At 65.0% G+C, this 22,417-nt stretch overlaps 1 protein-coding gene across 2 annotated transcripts; it reads left to right on the top strand.

Annotated features, from left to right (window-relative positions):
- Window positions 1–2,878: 2,878 nt before the first annotated feature.
- On the top strand, window positions 2,879–21,282 carry ACTL6B (actin like 6B). 2 transcript variants are annotated; one of them, XM_050933306.1, is made up of 14 exons: window positions 2,879–3,007; window positions 4,014–4,090; window positions 4,293–4,458; window positions 6,688–6,788; window positions 10,898–10,995; window positions 11,523–11,617; window positions 12,343–12,449; window positions 12,615–12,704; window positions 13,373–13,434; window positions 13,621–13,735; window positions 14,449–14,529; window positions 14,748–14,843; window positions 20,384–20,438; window positions 20,934–21,282. In XM_050933306.1, exons 1-14 carry the CDS (start codon window positions 2,983–2,985, stop codon window positions 21,221–21,223), a joined length of 1,458 nt encoding a protein of 485 aa, XP_050789263.1. In that variant the 5' UTR covers window positions 2,879–2,982; the 3' UTR covers window positions 21,224–21,282. The 2 variants fall into 2 exon arrangements, with proteins under 2 accessions (XP_050789263.1, XP_050789264.1); XM_050933307.1 differs by having other exon boundaries at window positions 2,883–3,007; window positions 20,352–20,438; window positions 20,934–21,102.
- The last annotated feature ends 1,135 nt before the right edge of the window (window positions 21,283–22,417 follow it).

Raw genomic sequence — 22,417 nt, 5'->3', positions numbered from 1 at the left:
GGATATACCAACTCCCTTTCTTGGGGGGCAGGGGAGGATCATCTCACCCACGGGTGGGGACTGTCGCATGGAGAGGTCTCTTTTCCTGGGGTGGGGGGAAAGGAAGAGACCATCTTGCAGACGTGCGGGGGGGGAATAGAGGTTGAGACCAAGGCGGAAGGGTAGGGATGGGAAATACCAACCCTTACACATACTAACGTGGGTTGTACCAATTGCGAAGGGGGAGAGCGTGGGCTCCGACTAAACCATCTAAACCGGCAGGAAGAGCTGGGCTGTACCAAGTGTCTGAAATGCGCCCATCCCAGCCACACACTGCCCCCCCCCCCCAGCCAGGGAGAGAACCCAGGAGTCCTGGCTCCCAGCCCCCCCCCTGCTGTAACCCACCAGCCCCCACTCCCCTCCCAGAGCCAGGGAGAGAACCCAGGAGTCCTGGCTCCCAGCCCCCCCTGCTCTAACCACCAGCCCCCACTTCCCTCCCAGAGCCGGGGAGAGAACCCAGGAGTCCTGGCTCCCAGCCCCCCCTGCTCCAACCCACCAGCCCCCACTCCCCTCCCAGAGCCAGGGAGAGAACCCAGGAGTCCTGGATCCCAGCCCCCCCTGCTCTAACCACCAGTCCCCACTCCCCTCCCAGAGCCGGGGAGAGAACCCAGGAGTCCTGGCTCCCAGCCGCCCCCTGCTCTGACCCACCAGCCCCCACTCCCCTCCCAGAGCCGGGGAGAGAACCCAGGAGTCCTGGCTCCCAGCCCCCCCCTGCTCTAACCCACCAGCCCCCACTCCCCTCCCAGAGTCGGGGAGAGAACCCAGGAGTCCTGGCTCCCAGCCGCCCCCTGCTCTGACCCACCAGCCCCCACTCCCCTCCCAGAGCCAGGGAGAGAACCCAGGAGTCCTGGCTCCCAGCCCCCCTGCTCTAACCACCAGCCTCCACTCCCCTCCCAGAGCCGGGGAGAGAACCCAGGAGTCCTGGCTCCCAGCCACCCCGCTCTAACCCCTCAGGCCCCCACTGCCCTCCCAGAGCTTGGGATGGAACCCAGGAGTCCTGGCTCCTGCTGTTAAACTCCTACACACCCCAGCTCAGTATCTGCCCCCGGTCTAGGGGAATTTTGGATTTTCCTGGTTTGAAATAATCTGGGGTGTGGAATTTGGGGGGGGGGACTCAATAGGGAGACCGGTATGAAGGAGGGAGTATTAGGGACTCGGGGGATACATAGCTGGGGTGTAGGGGAAAGGGATGGGAGGATAGAGGGGGTACAGGGAGGGATGTTTAGATATTATTATTTTGAGTGGTAGCCCGAGTAACAGTTAATGAATAGATGGTGGGGTCTGCAGGTCAGAGCAGGGAGGGGCTGGGAGCCAGGACTCCTGGGTTCTCTCCCCGGCTCTGGGAGGGGAGTGGAGGCTGGTGGTCAGAGCAGGGAGGGGCTGGGAGCCAGGACTCCTGGGTTCTCTCCCCGGCTCTGGGAGGGGAGTGGGGGCTGGTGGGTAGAGCAGGGGGGGCTGGGAGCCAGGACTCCTGGGTTCTCTCCCCGGCTCTGGGAGGGCAGTGGGGGCTGGTGGGTCAGAGCAGGGGGGCTGGGAGCCAGGACACCTGGGTTCTCTCCCCAGCTCTGGGAGGGGAATGGGGGCTGGTGGGTTAGAGCAGGGGGGGCTGGGAGCCAGGACTCCTGGGTTCTCTCCCCGGCTCTGGGAGGGGAGTGGAGGCTGGTGGTCAGAGCAGGGAGGGGCTGGGAGCCAGGACTCCTGGGTTCTCTCCCCGGCTCTGGGAGGGGAGTGGGGGCTGGTGGGTAGAGCAGGGGGGGCTGGGAGCCAGGACTCCTGGGTTCTCTCCCCGTCTCTGGGAGGGCAGTGGGGGCTGGTGGGTCAGAGCAGGGGGGCTGGGAGCCAGGACACCTGGGTTCTCTCCCCAGCTCTGGGAGGGGAATGGGGGCTGGTGGGTTAGAGCAGGGGGGGCTGGGAACCAGGACTCCTGGGTTCTCTCCCTGGCTCTGGGAGGGGAGTGGGGGCTGGTGGGTTAGAGCAGGGGGGCTGGGAGCCAGGACTCCTGGGTTCTCTCCCCAGCTCTGGGAGGGGAATGGGGGCTGGTGGGTTAGAGCAGGGGGGGCTGGGAGCCAGGACTCCTGGGTTCTCTCCCCAGCTCTGGGAGGGGAGTGGGGGTTGGTGGTTAGAGCAGAGGGGGCTGGGAGCCAGGACTCCTGGGTTCTCTCCCCAGCTCTGGGAGGGCAGTGGGGGCTGGTGGATCAGAGCGGTGGGGTGGGGCTGGGAGCCAGGACTCCTGGGTTCTCCCCCCGGCTCTGGGAGGGGTGTGGGGGCTGGTGGGTCAGAGCAGGGGGGGGGGCTGGAAGCCAGGACTCCTGGGTTCTCTCCCCGGCTCTGGGAGGGGAGTGGGGGCTGGTGGATCAGAGCGGTGGGGTGGGGCTGGGAGCCAGGACTCCTGGGTTCTCTCCCCAGCTCTGGGAGGGGAGTGGGGGCTGGTGGTTAGAGCAGAGGGGGCTGGGAGCCAGGACTCCTGGGTTCTCTCCCCGGCTCTGGGAGGGGAGTGGGGGCTGGTGGGTTAGAGCAGGGGGGGCTGGAGCCAGGACTCCTGGGTTCTCCCCCCGCCTCTGGGAGGGAAGGGGTGAACCTATGGGTAGGGGGCGATTGTTGCCGGAGAACCGACCCCCGCCCTAACAAAAGCCATCCCCCGACACTAGCCACCTCCCCCCCCCCCGCCCCGTCCTTCCCTGCCCCTTTAAGGAAGCCTCAGATTGTCACTTATTGTCTGGGCGATTGACCAATCAGGGGCTGCCTGGGGAGGGGGGGCAGCTCCTCATTGGCTGGGATGAAAGCGCCCCGCCCCACCCCTCTCTCTGCAGATCCCCCCCCCCATCCACGGTCGCTGTCCAGCCGACTGGGTGCTGAATCGCCCCTCCCCCACCCCCAGCCGCCCCTACACCGGGACCCTCCCCCCGCAGGAGCCGCTGGGGCAGGGGGCGCAGCGGAGCCAGGATGAGTGGGGGGGTCTATGGAGGAGGTAAGGGGCCCCCTTTAATGTCCCCCCCCTTTTATGTCTACGCAGGGATCACAGTGGCGGCGCGCAGCCCCCAGGGGGCGCCCTGCTGCAGGGAGGGGGGGGTCAGCAAGGGAGCACCCTACCCCGGTTCTCGGAGCGTGAACCCAGGCGTCCGGGCCGGTTCCCCTCCCCCCGGCCCCAGATCTTGTCGGCTTGAGCTGGGATTCTCTTTCCAGCCACCCCGCCCCAGAGGTGGGCGCATCACAGCACCGGGCGAGGGGTCCCTGGGTAACCGGCCGCCCCGCCCCAGAGGTGGCTGCATCTCAGCGCCAGGCGAGGGGTCCCCGGGTAACTGGCCGCTCCGCCCCAGAGGTGGCTGCATCTCAGCGCCGGGCCAGGGGTCCCTGGATAAGCGGCCGCCCCGCCCCAGAGGTGGGCGCATCACAGCACCGGGCGAGGGGTCCCTGGGTAACCGTCCACCCCGCCCCAGAGGTGGGCGCATCTCTGCGCCGGGCGAGGGGTCCCTGGGTAACCGGCCGCCCCGCCCCAGAGGTGGGCGCATCACAGCACCGGGCGAGGGGTCCCTGGGTAACCGGCCACCCTGCCCCAGAGATGGGCGCATCACAGCACCGAGCGAGGGGTCCCTGGGTAACCGGCCACCCTGCCCCAGAGGTGGGCGCATCTCAGCACCGGGCGAGGGGTCCCTGGGTAACCGGCCGCCCCGCCCCAGAGGTGGCTGCATCTCAGCGCCGGGCGAGGGGTCCCCGGGTAACTGGCCGCTCCGCCCCAGAGGTGGCTGCATCTCAGCGCCGGGGGAGAGGTCCCTGGGTAACCAGCCGCCCCGCTCCAGAGGTGGGCGCATCTCAGCGCCGGGCGAGGGGTCCCTGGGTAACCGGCCGCCTTGCCCCAAAGGTGGCCGCATCTCAGTGCCAGGCGAGGGGTCCCTGGGTAACCAGCCGCCCCGCCCCAGAGGTGGGCGCATCAGTGGCGGGTGCTGAGTGTTTCTCTCTCTCTCTCTCTATCCCAGATGAGGTGGGGGCGCTCGTCTTTGACATCGGCTCGTTCTCAGTCCGAGCTGGCTACGCCGGAGAAGACTGCCCCAAGGTACGTCCTCAGCCTCCCCGCTGGGGCCCTGGAAACACCCCGCAACCGGCCTTGGGGCTGGATGGGAGCTGGCTCCCCCTAGAGGGGACAGGCCCCTGCCCCATTGCCCACCCCACTGAGCCAGCCAGTCCCTGCCCTGGGGCTGGTGGGAGGCGACGCCCCCGAGGGGCCAGGCCTGTGGCTCACCCTGCCCCACCTGCAGGCGGATTTCCCCACCACGGTGGGGCTGCTGGCCCCCGAGGAGGCGGCGCTGGAGCTGGACGGGGACAAGGAGAAGAAGCCGGGGAAGGTTTATTACATCGACACCAACTCGCTGCACGTCCCACGGGAGAACACGGACGTCCTGTCGCCCCTCAAGAACGGCATGAGTGAGGGGCTGCCCCCAGGGCCCTGCCACGGGGCTTCCTGCCACGGGCCCCCCTGCCATGGGCCCTCGCTACCTCCCCACCATGGGGTTTACTGCCACGGGGCTTCCTGCCACGGGGCTTCCTGCCATGGGCCCTTGCTACCTCCCCACCATGGGGTTTCCTGCCACAGGCCCTCACTACCCCCCTGCCACGGGGCTTCCTGCCACGGGACTTCCTGCCACGGGCCCCCCTGCCATGGGCCTTTGCTAACCCCCCACCATGGGGCTTCCTGCCACGGGGCTTCCTGCCATGGGCCCCCCTGCCACGGGCCCTCGCTACCCCCCACCACGGGGTTTCCTGCCATGGGGCTTCCTGCCACGGGGCTTCCTGCCACGGGCCCCCTGCCATGGGCCCTTGCTACCCCCCCCACCATGGGGTTTACTGCCACGGGGCTTCCTGCCACGGGCCCTCACTACCCCCCTGCCATGGGGCTTCCTGCCACGGAGCTTCCTGCCACGGGCCCCCCTGCCATGGGCCTTTGCTAACCCCCCACCACGGGGTTTCCTGCCACGGGGCTCCCTGCCATGGCCCCCCCTGCCAAGAGGCTTCCTGCCACGGGCCCTTGCTACCCCCTACCACGGGCCTTCTTGCCACGGGGCTTCCTGCCACGGGCCCCCCTTCCACGGGCCCTTGCTACCCCCCCACCACGGGGTTTCCTGCCATGGGGCTTCCTGCCATGGTTCCTCCTGCCAAGAGGCTTCCTGCCACAGGCCCTCGCTACCCCCTCACCACAGGGCTTCCTGCCACGAGCCCCACTGCCATGGGCCCTCACTACCCCTACGCCATGGCCCCCCTGCCACGGGGCTTCCTGCCACGGATCCTTGCTACCCCCTCACCACAGGGCTTCCTGCCATGGGGCTTCCTGTCATGGCCCCCCTGCCACGGGCCCTCCCTACCCCCCTGCCATGCCCCCCCCCGCCACAGGGCTTCCTGCCACAGGCCCTCTCTACCCCCTCACCACGGGGCTTCCTGCCACGAGCCCCACTGCCATGGGCCCTCACTACCCCTACGCCATGGCCCCCCTGCCACGGGGCTTCCTGCCACGGGACCCAGCTACTCTCCCTATCATGGGGCTTCCTGCCATGGGGCTTCCTGCCACGGGCACCCCTGCCACGGGCCCTCGCTACCCCCTGCCACGGCCCGCCCCTGCCATGGCCTGCCCCCGCCATGGGGCTTCCTGTCATGGGCCCCCCTGCCATGGGCCCTTTCTACCCCCCCCCCCCCGCCACGGGGCTACCTGCCACGGAGCTTCCTGCTACAGGTCCCCCCGCTGCCATGGGTCTTCTTGCCACAGAGTTTCCTGTCACAGGCCCTCGCTACCCCCCCCACCACGTGGCTTCCTGCCACAGGTCCCCCCGCCACGGGACCCTGCTACCCTCCCTGCCACAGGACCCTTCTACCCCCCCTGCCATGGCCCCCCCACCACAGGTTTTCCTGCCACAGGACCTCGTACCCCCCACCATGGGTCTTCCTGCCACGGGGACCCCCACCATGAGTCTTCCTGCCACAGGCCCTCGCTACCCCCCCACGATGAGTCTTCCTGCCACAGGTCCTCACTACCCCCCCCGCCACGGGTCTTCCTGCCACGAGCCCCCCCGCCACGGGACCCTGCTACCCACCCTGCCATGGACCCCCCCCGTCATGGACCCTCCTGCCATGGGACCCTGCTACCCCCCACCACGGTCCCCACTGCCACGGGTCTTCCTGCCACGCCCCCCCCACCGAAACGGGGCTCCCCCTGCCACAGGACCATGCTACCTCCCTGCCACGGGCTCCCACTACCCCCCTGCCATGGCCCCCCCGCCACAGGCCCTCGCTATCCCCCTGCCGTGGTCCCCCCTGCCACGGGACCCCGCTGCCCTTCTGCCATGGACCCCCCTATCATGGGCCCCCACTATGCCCCTGCCATGGCCCCCCCGCCACGGTCCCTGCACCCCCACCACCACAGGCCCCTCGTTACCCCTCTGCCACAGCTCCTCGCTTCCTCCCCTGCCTCACCCTGCCCCCCTGCGGCTTTTGTACCCCCTGCCAAGGGCACCCCCCAGTGGCTTCCCCACCCCCATGGGCAACCCCACGTGGTGCAGGGGGGCTGGAGGGAAGCGGGTTGGTGCCACCTTAACTGAGCCCCCCCGTATCTCTCCCTCCCCCCGTGTCGTTCCCTCACCCCCCCCTACACCGCTGTCCCCCCAGTCGAGGACTGGGACTGTTTCCAGGCCATCCTGGACCACACCTACGGGAAACACGTCAAGTCGGAGCCCGGCCTGCACCCTGTGCTCATGTCCGAGGCGCCGGTAGGTCCCCCCCATACCCCCCGACATCGCGATCCACCGCCTGTGCCCTAACATCACCCCTGATCCCCCCTGCACCCCAACATCACATCACCCCCCCATGCTGTCAAATCACTGTGATCCACCCCCTGCACCCTAACATCACCCCTTATCCACCCCTGCACCACAACATCACATCACCCCCCCATGCTGTCAAATCACCGCGATCCACCCCCTGCACCCTAACATCACCCCTGATACACCCCTGCACCCCAACATCACGTCACCCCCCCATGCTGTCAAATCACCACGATCCACCCCCTGCGCCCTGACATCACCCCTGATCCATCCCTGCACCCCAACATCACATCACCCCCCCATGCTGTCAAATCACCGCAATCCACCCCCTGCACCCTAACATCACCCCTGATACACCCCTGCACCCCAACATCACGTCACCCCCCCATGCTGTCAAATCACCAAGATCCACCCCCTGCGCCCTGACATCACCCCTGATCCATCCCTGCACCCCAACATCACGTCACCCCCCCCATGCTGTCAAATCACCACGATCCACCCCCTGCGCCCTGACATCACCCCTGATCCATCCCTGCACCCCAACATCACATCACCCCCCCATGCTGTCAAATCACCGCGATCCACCCCCTGCACCCTAACATCACCCCTGATCCACCCCTGCACCCCAACATCACGTCACCCCCCCATGCTGTCAAATCACCGCGATCCACCCCCTGCACCCTAACATCACCCCTGATCCACTCCTGCACCCCAACATCACATCACCCCCCATGCTGTCAAATCTCCGTGATCCACCCCCTGCACCCTAACATCACCCCTGATCCAGCCCCTGCACCCCAACATCACATCGCCCCCCCCATGCTGTCAAATCACCGCGATCCACCCCCTGCACCCTAACATCACCCCTGATCCAGCCCCTGCACCCCAACATCACGTCACCCCCCCATGCTGTCAAATCATCGCGATCCACCCCCTGCACCCTAACATCACCCCTTATCCACCCCTGCACCACAACATCACATCACCCCCCCATGCTGTCAAATCACCGCGATCCACCCCCTGCACCCTAACATCACCCCTGATACACCCCTGCACCCCAACATCACGTCACCCCCCCATGCTGTCAAATCACCACGATCCACCCCCTGCGCCCTGACATCAACCCTGATCCATCCCTGCACCCCAACATCACATCACCCCCCCATGCTGTCAAATCACCGCAATCCACCCCCTGCACCCTAACATCACCCCTGATACACCCCTGCACCCCAACATCACGTCACCCCCCCATGCTGTCAAATCACCACGATCCACCCCCTGCGCCCTGACATCACCCCTGATCCATCCCTGCACCCCAACATCACGTCACCCCCCCATGCTGTCAAATCACCACGATCCACCCCCTGCGCCCTGACATCACCCCTGATCCATCCCTGCACCCCAACATCACATCACCCCCCCATGCTGTCAAATCACCGCGATCCACCCCCTGCACCCTAACATCACCCCTGATCCACCCCTGCACCCCAACATCACGTCACCCCCCCATGCTGTCAAATCACCGCGATCCACCCCCTGCACCCTAACATCACCCCTGATCCAGCCCCTGCACCCCAACATCACATCGCCCCCCCATGCTGTCAAATCACCGCGATCCACCCCCTGCACCCTAACATCACCCCTGATCCAGCCCCTGCACCCCAACATCACATCGCCCCCCCATGCTGTCAAATCACCGCGATCCACCCCCTGCACCCTAACATCACCCCTGATCCAGCCCCTGCACCCCAACATCACGTCACCCCCCCATGCTGTCAAATCACCGCGATCCACCCCCTGCACCCTAACATCACCCCTGATCCAGCCCCTGCACCCCAACATCACATCGCCCCCCCATGCTGTCAAATCACCGCGATCCACCCCCTGCGCCCTAACATCACCCCTGATCCAGCCCCTGCACCCCAACATCATGTCACACCCTGCACCCCAACATCAAATCACCCCTGATCCACTCCTGCACCCCAACATCACATCACCCCCCATGCTGTCAAATCTCCGTGATCCACCCCCTGCGCCCCAACATCATGTCACACCCTGCACCCCAACATGACCCCGATCCACCCCCTGCACCTCAACATCACATCACCCCTCTGCTGTAAAATCACCCCAATCCACCCCCAGCGCCCCATCACCCCCGATCCACCCCCTGCACCCCAAGATCACATCACCCCCCCATGCTGTCAAATCATCGCGATCCACCCCCTGTGCCCTAACATCACCCCTGATCCACCCCTGCACCCCAACATCACGTCACCCCCCCATGCTGTCAAATCACCGCGATCCACCCCCTGCGCCCTAACATCACCCCTGATCCACTCCTGCACCCCAACATCACATCACCCCCCATGCTGTCAAATCTCCGTGATCCACCCCCTGCACCCTAACATCACCCCTGATCCAGCCCCTGCACCCCAACATCACATCGCCCCCCCCATGCTGTCAAATCACCGCGATCCACCCCCTGCACCCTAACATCACCCCTGATACAGCCCTGCACCCCAACATCACATCGCCCCCTCCATGCTGTCAAATCTCCGTGATCCACCCCCTGCACCCTAACATCACCCAATCCACCCCCTGCGCCCCAACATCATGTCACCCCTCCGCTGTAAAATCACCCCAATCCACCCCCAGCGCCCCAACATCACCCCCGATCCACCCCCTGCACCCCAACATCACATCACCCCCCCATGCTGTCAAATCACCGCAATCCACCCCCTGCACCCTAACATCACCCCTGATCCACCCCTGCACCCCAACATCACATCACCCCCCCATGCTGTCAAATCACCGCGATCCACCCCCTGCGCCCTAACATCACCCCTGATCCACCCCTGCACCCCAACATCACATCGCCCCCTCCATGCTGTCAAATCTCCGTGATCCACCCCCTGCACCCTAACATCACCCCTGATCCAGCCCCTGCACCCCAACATCGCATCGCCCCCCCATGCTGTCAAATCACCGCGATCCACCCCCTGCACCCTAACATCACCCCTGATACAGCCCTGCACCCCAACATCACATCGCCCCCTCCATGCTGTCAAATCTCCGTGATCCACCCCCTGCACCCTAACATCACCCAATCCACCCCCTGCGCCCCAACATCATGTCACCCCTCCGCTGTAAAATCACCCCAATCCACCCCCAGCGCCCCAACATCACCCCCAATCCACCCCCTGCACCCCAACATCACATCACCCCTCCGCTGTAAAATCACCCCAATCCACCCCCAGCGCCCCAACATCACATCACCCCCCCATGCTGTCAAATCACCGCGATCCACCCCCTGCACCCTAACATCACCCCTGATCCACCCCTGCACCCCAACATCACGTCACCCCCCCATGCTGTCAAATCACCGCGATCCACCCCCTGCGCCCTAACATCACCCCTGATCCACCCCTGCACCCCAACATCAGGTCACCCCCTGTGCTGTCAAATCACCGCGATCCACCCCCTGCGCCCTAACATCACCCCTGATCCACTCCTGCACCCCAACATCACATCACCCCCCCATGCTGTCAAATCTCCGTGATCCACCCCCTGTGCCCTAACATCACCCCTGATCCACTCCTGCACCCCAACATCACATCGCCCCCCCCCATGCTGTCAAATCACTGCGATCCACCCCCTGCGCCCTAACATCACCCCTGATCCACCCCTGCACCCCAACATCAGGTCACCCCCTGTGCTGTCAAATCTCCGTGATCCACCCCCTGTGCCCTAACATCACCCCTGATCCACTCCTGCACCCCAACATCACATCGCCCCCCCATGCTGTCAAATCACTGCGATCCACCCCCTGCGCCCTAACATCACCCCTGATCCACCCCTGCACCCCAACATCACATCACCCCCCATGCTGTCAAATCACCGCAATCCACCCCCTGCACCCCAACATCACTCCTGATCCACTCCTGCACCCCAACATCACATCGCCCCCCCCATGCTGTCAAATCACCGCGATCCACCCCTGCCCCCCTGCCCCCCGGCCTGCCCCCCAGCGCCCCACTGCCGCTCTCTCCCCGCAGTGGAACACCCGGGCCAAGCGGGAGAAGCTGACCGAGCTGATGTTCGAGCATTACGCCATCCCGGCCTTCTTCCTCTGCAAGACCGCCGTCCTCACCGCGTATCCGGGGGGCGAGCTGGGGGGCTGGCCGCGGGATCCGGGGGGCTGGAGGACTGGAGAGGATGTGGGGGGGCTGGGAAGGATCTGGGGGGCTGGAGGTGGGACTGCTGGCAAGGTGGGGGGATGGGAGGACTGGAGAGGACCCAGGGGGGCTGGGGAGGGATTGGGGGCTACACGGGGGGGCTGGGAAGGATCTGGGGGGCTGGAGGTGGGAGTGCCGGCAATGTGGGGGGCTGGGATGGGGCTGGCAGGCTGGAGAGGACATGTGGGGAGCTGCAATGCAGGGAGCTGGGCAGGGACTGGGGGGGCTATAGGGGAGATCTAAGGGGCTGGGAGGAAGATGGGGGGACCCTGGCACAGGGTTTGGCAGCAGGCACCGTGGGCGCTGTGGGGGGCACATGTAGGGCACAGAGAGGGGTGCAGAGAGCTGGGCCGAGAGGGCTACGAGGCGGGCGCCCGCTCCAGTGGCAGGGAGTTCCACTGACCCCAGGGACCGTCTTCCCCCTTGACCCCCCCACGCCCCCCAGCTTTGCCAATGGCCGCAGCACGGGGCTGGTGCTCGACAGCGGGGCCACCCACACCACGGCCATCCCCGTGCACGACGGCTACATCCTGCAGCAAGGTGGGCACCGCCCGGACGCCTGGGTCCTTCCCCGGCTCTGGGAGGGGAGTGGGGGCTGGTGGGTCAGAGCAGGGGGGCTGGGAGCCAGGACTCCTGGGTTCTCTCCCCGGCTCTGAGAGGGGAGTGGGGGCTGGTGGGTTAGAGCAGGGGGCTGGGAGCCAGGACTCCTGGGTTCTCTCCCCAGCTCTGGAAGGGGAGTGGGGGTTGGTGGGTTAGAGCAGGGGGGCTGGGAGCCAGGACTCCTGGGTTCTCTCCCTGGCTCTGGAAGGGGAGTGGAGGTTGGTGGGTTAGAGCAGGGGGGCTGGGAGCCAGGACTCCTGGGTTCTCTCCCCAGCTCTGGAAGGGGAGTGGGGGTTGGTGGGTTAGAGCAGGGGGGCTGGGAGCCAGGACTCCTGGGTTCTCTCCCTGGCTCTGGAAGGGGAGTGGAGGTTGGTGGGTTAGAGCAGGGGGGCTGGGAGCCAGGACTCCTGGGTTCTCTCCCCAGCTCTGGGAGGGGAGTGGGGGCTGGTGGGTTAGAGCAGGGGGGCTGGGAGCCAGGACTCCTGGGTTCTCTCCCTGGCTCTGGGAGGGGAGTGGGGGCTGGTGGGTTAAAGCAGGGGGGCTGGGAGCCAGGACTCCTGGGTTCTCTCCCCGGCTCTGGGAGGGCAGTGGGGGCTGGTAGGTTAGAGCAGGGGGGCTGGGAGCCCGGACTCCTGGGTTCATGCCCCGCTCTGGGGGGGTTCCAGGGATCGTGAAGTCGCCGCTGGCCGGGGATTTCATCTCCATGCAGTGCCGGGAGCTCTTCCAGGAGATGAACATCGAGATCGTGCCCCCCTACATGATCGCTGCCAAGGTGCGGTGTGGGGGGGTCTCATGGGGGCAGCCGGGCTGGGGGGAAAACAGGAATCGGGGGGGGGGTTGATGGGCGGAGGGGTTGGGGGGATCAGGGGGAGGTGGGAGGCTCCGGGAGGGGAAAGGTTCGCGGCTCCCCCCGTCCCATCTCTCTGCCCCCGCGCAGGACCCCGTGCGGGAGGGGGCCCCCCCCAGCTGGAAGAAGAAGGAGAAGCTGCCCCAGGTCTCCAAATCCTGGCACAACTACACCTGCAATGTGAGCTGGGAGGGGGCCGGACGCCTGGGTTCTCCCCCCGGGGCTGGGAGGGGAGGGGGGGCTGGTGGGTCAGAGCAGGGGGGCTGGGAGCCAGGACTCCTGGGTTCTATCCTGGCTGGGAGGGGGGGCTAGTGGTTAGAGCAGGGGGGGCTGGGAGCCAGGACTCCTGGGTTCTCTCCCCGGCTCTGGGAGGGGAGTGGGGGCTGGGGGGTCAGAGTGGGGGGGCTGGGAGCCAGGACTCCTGGGTTCTCTCCCTGGCTCTGGGAGGGGAGTGGGGGCTGGTGGGTCAGAGCAGGGGGGGCTGGGAGCCAGGACTCCTGGGTTCTCTCCCTGGCTCTGGGAGGGGAGTGGGGGCTGGTGGGTCAGAGCAGGGGGGGCTGGGATTCAGGACTCCTGGGTTCTCTCCCCGGCTCTGGGAAGGGAGTGGGGGCTGGTGGGGTAGAGCAGGGGGGGCTGGGAGCCAGGACTCCTGGGTTCTCTCCCTGGCTCTGGGAGGGGAATGGGGGCTGGTGGTTAGAGCAGGGGGGCTGGGAGCCAGGACTCCTGGGTTCTCTCCCCAGCGCTGGGAGGGGAGTCGGGGCTGGTGGGTTAGAGCAGGGGGGCTGGGAGCCAGGACTCCTGGGTTCTCTCCTCCAATCAGTGACCCATATATCCTCCCGCTCCCCCAGGAGGTGATCCAGGATTTCCAGGCCTCGGTTCTACAGGTCTCCGACTCGCCGTATGACGAGCAGTGAGTGCTGGGGGGGGCAGGACCTGGGCGGGGGCAGCCCCTGGCTCTGTGGTGGGAGGAGGGTGGGGGCTGGGCTTTGCCAGAAGGAGGGGGACTGGGCTCTCAGCTTGTGGGGGGGTCTGTCAGGGTGGGGCCGTAGGGGGAAGCAGTGGGGTCACTACCCCCTCTCTGCCCCCCCCTCCGCAGGGTGGCCGCCCAGATGCCCACGGTGCACTACGAGATGCCCAACGGCTACAACACGGACTATGGGGCTGAGCGGCTGCGCATCCCCGAGGGGCTGTTCGACCCCTCCAACGTCAAGGTGAGTCCCCTCCTCCCAGAGCCGGGGAGAGAACCCAGGAGTCCTGGCTCCGCACCCCCCTGCTCAAACCACCAGCCCCCACTCCTCTCCCAGAGCCGGGGAGAGAACCCAGGAGTCCTGGCTCCGCACCCCCCTGCTCTAACCACCAGCCCCCACTCCTCTCCCAGAGCCGGGGAGAGAACCCAGGAGTCCTGGCTCCCAGCCCCCCTGCTCAAACCACCAGCCCCCACTCCCCTCCCAGAGCCGGGGAGAGAACCCAGGAGTCCTGGCTCCCAGCCCCCCTGCTCTAACCACCAGCCCCCACTGCCCTCCCAGAGCCGGGGAGAGAACCCAGGAGTCCTGGCTCCCAGCCCTCCCTGCTCTAACCACCAGCCCCCACTCCTCTCCCAGAGCTGGGGAGAGAACCCAGGAGTCCTGGCTCCCAGCCCCCCCTGCTCTAACCCCCCAGCCCCGACTCCCCTCCCAGAGCCGGGGAGAGAACCCAGGAGTCCTGGCTCCCAGCCCCCCCTGCTCTAACCACCAGCCCCCCATTCCCAGAACACCTGCCTTTTTAAAATCACTCCCTGCCTCAGTTTCCCCAGGGGGGCTCCTTGTCCAGGGTGGGTCTGGGAGTTCGGGGGAGATGGTGGTGGGATATTGAGCAAGGTGGAGTCCAGAGGGAGGGGAGAAGGGCCCCCCCATTAACGTCCCCCCCATTGTCTCCCCTACTCCAGGGCCTTTCCGGGAACACTATGCTGGGTGTCGGCCACGTGGTGACCACCAGTATCGGCATGTGTGATATCGACATCAGGCCGGTGCGTGCCCCCCCCCTCGGTTCCCCCTGCCCTGTGGGGTGTGGGGCTGGGACCCCCTGCAACTGGAGTCACGTGGCTGGGCCTGTGGGGAGGGGCACCTGGTCAGCAGGCGGGACGCCGGGGGAGATGGGCCCCTGGGGGAGACGCCTGGGGGGGCAAGGGGGGGTGGGACACCAGGGGAGGGGGCCCGGGACTAACCCTCTCCCCGGGACTCCCAGGGTCTCTACGGCAGCGTCATTGTGACCGGGGGCAACACCCTGCTCCAGGGCTTCACGGACCGGCTGAACCGCGAGCTGTCGCAGAAAACACCGCCCGTGAGTGTGTGTGTGTGTGTGTGTGTGTGTGTGTGTGTATGTGGAGGGGTGGCTGGGGGGCGTGGGGGGGTGTTGAGGGGTTGCTGTGGGGTGTGTGTGTGTCGAGGAGTTGCTGGGGGTTGTTGTGTGTGTAGGGGGGTTGGTGTGTGTGTGTGTGTGTGTGTGGAGGGGTTGCTGGTGGGCTGTATCAAGGGGTTGTTGGGGTGTGTGTGTCTGTAGAGGGGTAGTGGGTGTAGAAGGTTGTGGGCGGTTATGCTGTGTGTGTGTTGGGGGGTTGTGGGGGGGTGTTGAGGGGTTGCTGTGGGGTGTGTGTGTGTCGAGGAGTTGCTGGGGGTTGGTGTGTGTGTAGGGGGGTTGGTGTGTGTGTGTGGAGAGGTGTTGTTGGGGGCTGTGGGGGTTGTGTCTGTGTGGAGAGGGCTGTGGAGGGCGTGGGTAGAGGGTTGCGGGGGGTTGTGGGGTGTGTCTAGAGGGGTTGCTGTGGGGTTTGGTGGGGTGTGTAGAGGGCTGTGAGGGGTTGTGGGGTGTGTCTAGAGGGGTTGCTGTGGGGTTTGCAGGTGTGTGTAGAGGGTTGTGAGGGGATGTGGGGTGTGTCTAGAGGGGTTGCTGTGGGGTTTGTGGGTGTGTGTAGAGGGTTGTGAGGGGATGTGGGGTGTGTCTAGAGGGGTTGCTGTGGGGTTTGGGGGTGTGTGTAGAGGGTTGTGAGGGGTGTGTCTAGAGGGGTTGCTGTGGGGTTTGGTGGGGTGTGTAGAGGGCTGTGAGGGGTTGTGGGGTGTGTCTAGAGGGGTTGCTGTGGGGTTTGGAGGTGTGTGTAGAGGGTTGTGGGGTGTGTCTAGAGGGGTTGCTGTGGGGTTTGGAGGGGTGTGTGGAGGGTTGTGAGGGGTTGTGGGGTGTGTCTAGAGGGGTTGCTGTGGGGTTTGGTGGGGTGTGTGGAGGGTTGTGAGGGGTTGTGGGGTGTGTCTAGAGGGGTTGCTGTGGGGTTTGGTGGGGTGTGTAGAGGGTTGTGAGGGGATGTGGGGTGTGTCTAGAGGGGTTGCTGTGGAGTTTGGGGGTGTGTAGAGGGTTGTGAGGGGATGTGGGGTGTGTCTAGAGGGGTTGTTGTGGGGTTTGGGGGTGTGTGTAGAGGGTTGTGGGGTGTGTCTAGAGGGGTTGCTGTGGAGTTTGGGGGTGCGTAGAGGGTTGTGAGGGGATGTGGGGTGTGTCTAGAGGGGTTGCTGTGGGGTTTGCGGGTGTGTGTAGAGGGTTGTGAGGGGGTGTGGGGTGTGTCTAGAGGGGTTGCTGTGGGGTTTGGTGGGGTGTGTGGAGGGCTGTGAGGGGATGTGGGGTGTGTCTAGAGGGGTTGCTGTGGGGTTTGCGGGTGTGTGTAGAGGGCTGTGAGGGGATGTGGGGTGTGTCTAGAGGGGTTGCTGTGGGGTTTGGTGGGGTGTGTAGAGGGTTGCAGGGGGTTGTGGGGTGTGTCTAGAGGGGTTGCTGTGGGGTTTGGTGGGGTGTGTAGAGGCTTGTGAGGTGCTGTGGGGTGTGTCTAGAGGGGTTGCTGTGGGGTTTGGTGGGGTGTGTAGAGGGCTTTGAGGTGCTGTGGGGTGTGTCTAGAGGGGTTGCTGTGGGGTTTGGGGGTGTGTAGAGGGTTGTGAGGGGTTGTGGGGTGTGTCTAGAGGGGTTGCTGTGGGGTTTGGTGGGGTGTGTAGAGGGCTTTGAGGTGCTGTGGGGTGTGTCTAGAGGGGTTGCTGTGGGGTTTGGTGGGGTGTGTAGAGGGTTGCAGGGGGCTGTGGGGTGTGTCTAGAGGGGTTGCTGTGGGGTTTGCGGGTGTGTGTAGAGGGTTGTGAGGGGATGTGGGGTGTGTCTAGAGGGGTTGCTGTGGGGTTTGGTGGGGTGTGTAGAGGGTTGTGAGGGGTTGTGGGGTGTGTCTAGAGGGGTTGCTGTGGGGTTTGGGGGTGTGTGTAGAGGGTTGTGAGGGGTGTGTCTAGAGGGGTTGCTGTGGGGTTTGGGGGTGTGTGTAGAGGGTTGTGAGGGGTGTGTCTAGAGGGGTTGCTGTGGGGTTTGGGGGTGTGTAGAGGGTTGTGAGGGGTTGTGGGGTGTGTCTAGAGGGGTTGCTGTGGGGTTTGGTGGGGTGTGTAGAGGGTTGTGAGGGGATGTGGGGTGTGTCTAGAGGGGTTGCTGTGGGGTTTGCGGATGTGTGTAGAGGGTTGTGAGGGGCTGTGGGGTGTGTCTAGAGGGGTTGCTGTGGGGTTTGGTGGGGTGTGTGGAGGGCTGTGAGGGGATGTGGGGTGTGTCTAGAGGGGTTGCTGTGGGGTTTGCGGGTGTGTGTAGAGGGTTGTGAGGGGATGTGGGGTGTGTCTAGAGGGGTTGCTGTGGGGTTTGCGGGTGTGTGGAGGGTTGTGAGGGGTTGTGAGGGGTGTGTCTAGAGGGGTTGCTGTGGGGTTTGGTGGGGTGTGTGGAGGGCTGTGAGGGGATGTGGGGTGTGTCTAGAGGGGTTGCTGTGGGGTTTGCGGGTGTGTGTAGAGGGTTGTGAGGGGATGTGTCTAGAGGGGTTGCTGTGGGGTTTGGGAGTGTGTGTAGAGGATTGTGAGGTGCTGTGGGGTGTGTCTAGAGGGGTTGCTGTGGGGTTTGCGGGTGTGTGTAGAGGGTTGTGAGGGGCTGTGGGGTGTGTCTAGAGGGGTTGCTGTGGGGTTTGGTGGGGTGTGTAGAGGGTTGTGAGGGGATGTGGGGTGTGTCTAGAGGGGTTGCTGTGGGGTTTGGGGGTGTGTGTAGAGGGTTGTGAGGGGTGTGTCTAGAGGGGTTGCTGTGGAGTTTGGGGTGTGTAGAGGGTTGTGAGGGGGTGTGGGGTGTGTCTAGAGGGGTTGCTGTGGGGTTTGCGGGTGTGTGTAGAGGGTTGTGAGGGGCTGTGGGGTGTGTCTAGAGGGGTTGCTGTGGGGTTTGCGGGTGTGTGTAGAGGGTTGTGAGGGGATGTGTCTAGAGGGGTTGCTGTGGGGTTTGGTGGGGTGTGTAGAGGGTTGTGAGGGGCTGTGGGGTGTGTCTAGAGGGGTTGCTGTGGGGTTTGGTGGGGTGTGTAGAGGGTTGTGAGGGGCTGTGGGGTGTGTCTAGAGGGGTTGCTGTGGGGTTTGGTGGGGTGTGTGGAGGGTTGTGAGGGGTTGTGGGGTGTGTCTAGAGGGGTTGCTGTGGGGTTTGCAGGTGTGTGTAGAGGGTTGTGAGGGGATGTGGGGTGTGTCTAGAGGGGTTGCTGTGGGGTTTGCGGGTGTGTGTAGAGGGTTATGAGGGGATGTGGGGTGTGTCTAGAGGGGTTGCTGTGGGGTTTGGGGGTGTGTAGAGGGTTGTGAGGGGTGTGTCTAGAGGGGTTGCTGTGGGGTTTGCTGGGGTGTGTAGAGGGTTGTGAGGGGATGTGGGGTGTGTCTAGAGGGGTTGCTGTGGGGTTTGCGGGTGTGTGTAGAGGGTTATGAGGGGATGTGGGGTGTGTTTAGAGGGGTTGCTGTGGGGTTTGGGGGTGTGTGTAGAGGGTTGTGAGGGGATGTGGGGTGTGTCTAGAGGGGTTGCTGTGGGGTTTGGGGGTGTGTAGAGGGTTGTGAGGGGTGTGTCTAGAGGGGTTGCTGTGGGGTTTGGTGGGGTGTGTGGAGGGTTGTGAGGGGTTGTGGGGTGTGTCTAGAGGGGTTGCTGTGGGGTTTGCAGGTGTGTGTAGAGGGTTGTGAGGGGATGTGGGGTGTGTCTAGAGGGGTTGCTGTGGGGTTTGCGGGTGTGTGTAGAGGGTTATGAGGGGATGTGGGATGTGTCTAGAGGAGTTGCTGTGGGGTTTGGTGGGGTGTGTGGAGGGTTGTGAGGGGTTGTGGGGTGTGTCTAGAGGGGTTGCTGTGGGGTTTGCAGGTGTGTGTAGAGGGTTGTGAGGGGATGTGGGGTGTGTCTAGAGGGGTTGCTGTGGGGTTTGCGGGTGTGTGTAGAGGGTTATGAGGGGATGTGGGGTGTGTCTAGAGGGGTTGCTGTGGGGTTTGGGGGTGTGTAGAGGGTTGTGAGGGGTGTGTCTAGAGGGGTTGCTGTGGGGTTTGCTGGGGTGTGTAGAGGGTTGTGAGGGGATGTGGGGTGTGTCTAGAGGGGTTGCTGTGGGGTTTGGGGGTGTGTGTAGAGGGTTGTGAGGGGTGTGTCTAGAGGGGTTGCTGTGGGGTTTGGTGGGGTGTGTGGAGGGTTGTGAGGGGATGTGGGGTGTGTCTAGAGGGGTTGCTGTGGGGTTTGGGGGTGTGTGTAGAGGGTTGTGAGGGGTGTGTCTAGAGGGGTTGCTGTGGGGTTTGGTGGGGTGTGTAGAGGGTTGTGAGGGGATGTGGGGTGTGTCTAGAGGGGTTGCTGTGGGGTTTGGTGGGGTGTGTAGAGGGTTGCAGGGGGTGTGTCTAGAGGGGTTGCTGTGGGGTTTGGGGGTGTGTGTAGAGGGTTGTGAGGGGTGTGTCTAGAGGGGTTGCTGTGGGGTTTGGTGGGGTGTGTAGAGGGTTGTGAGGGGATGTGGGGTGTGTCTAGAGGGGTTGCTGTGGGGTTTGGTGGGGTGTGTAGAGGGTTGCAGGGGGTGTGTCTAGAGGGGTTGCTGTGGGGTTTGGGGGTGTGTGTAGAGGGTTGTGAGGGGATGTGTCTAGAGGGGTTGCTGTGGGGTTTGCGGGTGTGTGTAGAGGGTTGTGAGGGGATGTGGGGTGTGTCTAGAGGGGTTGCTGTGGGGTTTGGGGGTGTGTGTAGAGGGTTGTGAGGGGTGTGTCTAGAGGGGTTGCTGTGGGGTTTGCGGGTGTGTGTAGAGGGTTGTGAGGGGATGTGGGGTGTGTCTAGAGGGGTTGCTGTGGGGTTTGGGGTGTGTGTAGAGGGTTGTGAGGGGATGTGGGGTGTGTCTAGAGGGGTTGCTGTGGGGTTTGGGGTGTGTGTAGAGGGTTGTGAGGGGATGTGGGGTGTGTCTAGAGGGGTTGCTGTGGGGTTTGCGGGTGTGTGTAGAGGGTTGTGAGGGGATGTGGGGTGTGTCTAGAGGGGTTGCTGTGGGGTTTGGGGGTGTGTGTAGAGGGTTGTGAGGGGTGTGTCTAGAGGGGTTGCTGTGGGGTTTGGTGGGGTGTGTAGAGGGTTGCAGGGGGTGTGGGATGTGTCTAGAGGGGTTGTTGTGGGGTTTGGTGGGGTGTGTAGAGGGTTGTGAGGGGCTGTGGGGTGTGTCTAGAGGGGTTGCTGTGGGGTTTGGGGGTGTGTGTAGAGGGTTGTGAGGGGTGTGTCTAGAGGGGTTGCTGTGGGGTTTGGTGGGGTGTGTAGAGGGTTGTGAGGGGCTGTGGGGTGTGTCTAGAGGGGTTGCTGTAGGGTTTGCGGGTGTGTGTAGAGGGTTGTGAGGGGATGTGGGGTGTGTCTAGAGGGGTTGCTGTGGGGTTTGGTGGGGTGTGTGGAGGGTTGCAGGGGGCTGTGGGGTGTGTGTGTGTATCTGTGTGTGTGCAGCGCTGCCCCCTGCTGGCCAGTCCTGTGGGTGCTCTGGGCACTGGCCAGCCGGGGGCCTCTCCCCACCCCCCTGTGCCCCCCCAGAGCATGCGCCTCAAACTCATCGCCAGCAACAGCACCATGGAGCGGAGATTCAGCCCCTGGATTGGGGGGTCCATCCTCGCCTCGCTGGTGAGTGCCCCTGGGGGGCAGGACACCTGGGTTCTCCCTGGCGTGGGGGGTGGGGCTGGGAGCCAGGACTCCTGGGTTCTCTCCCCGACTCTAGGAGGGGAGTGGGGGCTGGTGGGTCAGAGCAGGGGGGGCCGGGAGCCAGGACTCCTGGGTTCTCTCCCCGGCTCTGGGAGGGGAGTGGGGGCTGGTGGGTTAGAGCAGGGGGGGGCTGGGAGCCAGGACTCCTGGGTTCTCTCCCCAGCTCTGGGAGGGGAGTGGGGGCTGGTGGGTTGGAGCAGGGGGTGGGGGCTGGGAGCCAGGACTCCTGGGTTCTCTCCCCAGCTCTGGGAGGGGAGTGAGGGCTGATGGTTTGGAGCAGGGGGGTGGGGGCTGGGAGCCAGGACTCCTGGGTTCTCTCCCCAGCTCTGGGAGGGGAGTGGGGGCTGGTGGGTTGGAGCAGGGGGTGGGGGCTGGGAGCCAGGACTCCTGGGTCCTATCCTGGTCTCTTCTCCCCAGGGCACCTTCCAGCAGATGTGGATCTCCAAGCAGGAGTACGAGGAGGGCGGGAAGCAGTGCGTGGAGCGGAAGTGCCCCTGATGCAGCCGGCGCCCTCTGGTGGTGGGGCTGGGGGCCCCAGGGACATCTTTCCTGGGGGTCCCCCACCCCACCCCACGCTGTTTCCAACCATTGTGCTCACAACACCTTTGGCGGGGGGAGAGGGTCCCATCCCCCCGTCACAGCCCCCCATGGACTGTGCCGTTCCCCTCCCCCGGTGTCCCTCGCTAGCTCGTTCCGTGGTTCGTTAACTGGGTCAGTTCATTTTCATGGGTGCGCATGTGGCATCCGGACATTGGCCCGTAATAAACGTCCGAGAAGGAGAAAACCGTCCAGTGGTGTCTGCGTAATGCTGGCGAGCCGTGAACGGAACCCAGGAGTCCGGGCTCCCAACCCCCCTGCTCTGACCCACCAGCCCCCACTCCCCTCCCAGCGCCAGGGAGAGAACCCAGGAGTCCTGGCTCCCAGCCCCCCCTGCTCTGACCACCAGCCCCCACTCCCCTCCCAGAGCCGGGGAGAGAACCCAGGAGTCCTGGCTCCCAGCCCCCCCTGCTCTGACCCACCAGCCCCCACTCCCCTCCCAGAGCCGGGGAGAGAACCCAGGAGTCCTGGCTCCCAGGCCCCCCTGCTCTAACCCACCAGCCCCCACTCCCCTCCCAGAGCCGGGGGGAGAGAACCCAGGAGTCCTGGCTCCCAGCCCCCCCTGCTCTGACCCACCAGCCCCCACTCCCCTCCCAGAGCCGGGGAGAGAACCCAGGAGTCCTGGCTCCCAGACCCCCCTGCTCTAACCACCAGCCCCCACTCCCCTCCCAGAGCTGGGAGAGAACCCAGGAGTCCTGGCTCCCAGCCCCCACTCCCAGAGCTCTGGATAGCATCCAATTGGGCCCCAGGGTGGGGGTCTGGCTTGCTTGGGGGTGGGGACTGACCGACGGTGCTTTCCCCTCTTGGGGGCACCGGCCCCGATGGGGACAGGGGGGGTTGCTAGGCGCTGGGTGTGACGGTGCTGCCCGGGGGGGCCAGCTGAGGTCACTCAATGAGGGTGAACAGCAAACAGCCGGGGGCAGACGAACCCCCCAACGCGGGTGGTGGTTCCAACACTTTGATTTACCAGCCAGCCCAGGACAGCCCCTGTCGCAGCTCCCTGGTCACCCCAAGTTCCCACCCCGCGGTTCCCCCAAAGCGCCCGGCCCCAGGCCTCCGGCCACACACCCGCCGGGTGCGATGCTGCGTCCTGACCATCTCCTCCCGTCGGATCTAAGCAAAGATCCCCCCCCGCAAAGGCCCAGCCGCAACCCCGGGGGGATGTATCCGTCGAACCGTTCGCATCCAGGTGACCACAAGACACGCAGACCCTAATCCGGTTTCACAGGCGGATCCTCGGAAATGTTAATCCTCCTTTTCCGATCGCCCAGTCCAGGCTCTAGCGACAGACAAGCCTTGTAGGC

The sequence above is a fragment of the Gopherus flavomarginatus genome, chromosome 23, assembly GCF_025201925.1.
Source record: "Gopherus flavomarginatus isolate rGopFla2 chromosome 23, rGopFla2.mat.asm, whole genome shotgun sequence".
In the NCBI taxonomy this organism is placed as follows: domain Eukaryota; kingdom Metazoa; phylum Chordata; order Testudines; family Testudinidae; genus Gopherus; species Gopherus flavomarginatus.
This window is presented reverse-complemented; position numbering and strand designations above follow the sequence as displayed.

Coding starts and splice junctions, on each gene's coding strand:
- ACTL6B (XM_050933306.1), top strand. CDS start 2,983: ATGAGTGGGGGGGTCTATGGAGGAG. Junction 14,530..14,747: donor GTGATATCGACATCAGGCCG/GTGCGTGCCCCC, acceptor CGGGACTCCCAG/GGTCTCTACGGCAGCGTCAT. Junction 20,439..20,933: donor GGTCCATCCTCGCCTCGCTG/GTGAGTGCCCCT, acceptor TCTTCTCCCCAG/GGCACCTTCCAGCAGATGTG.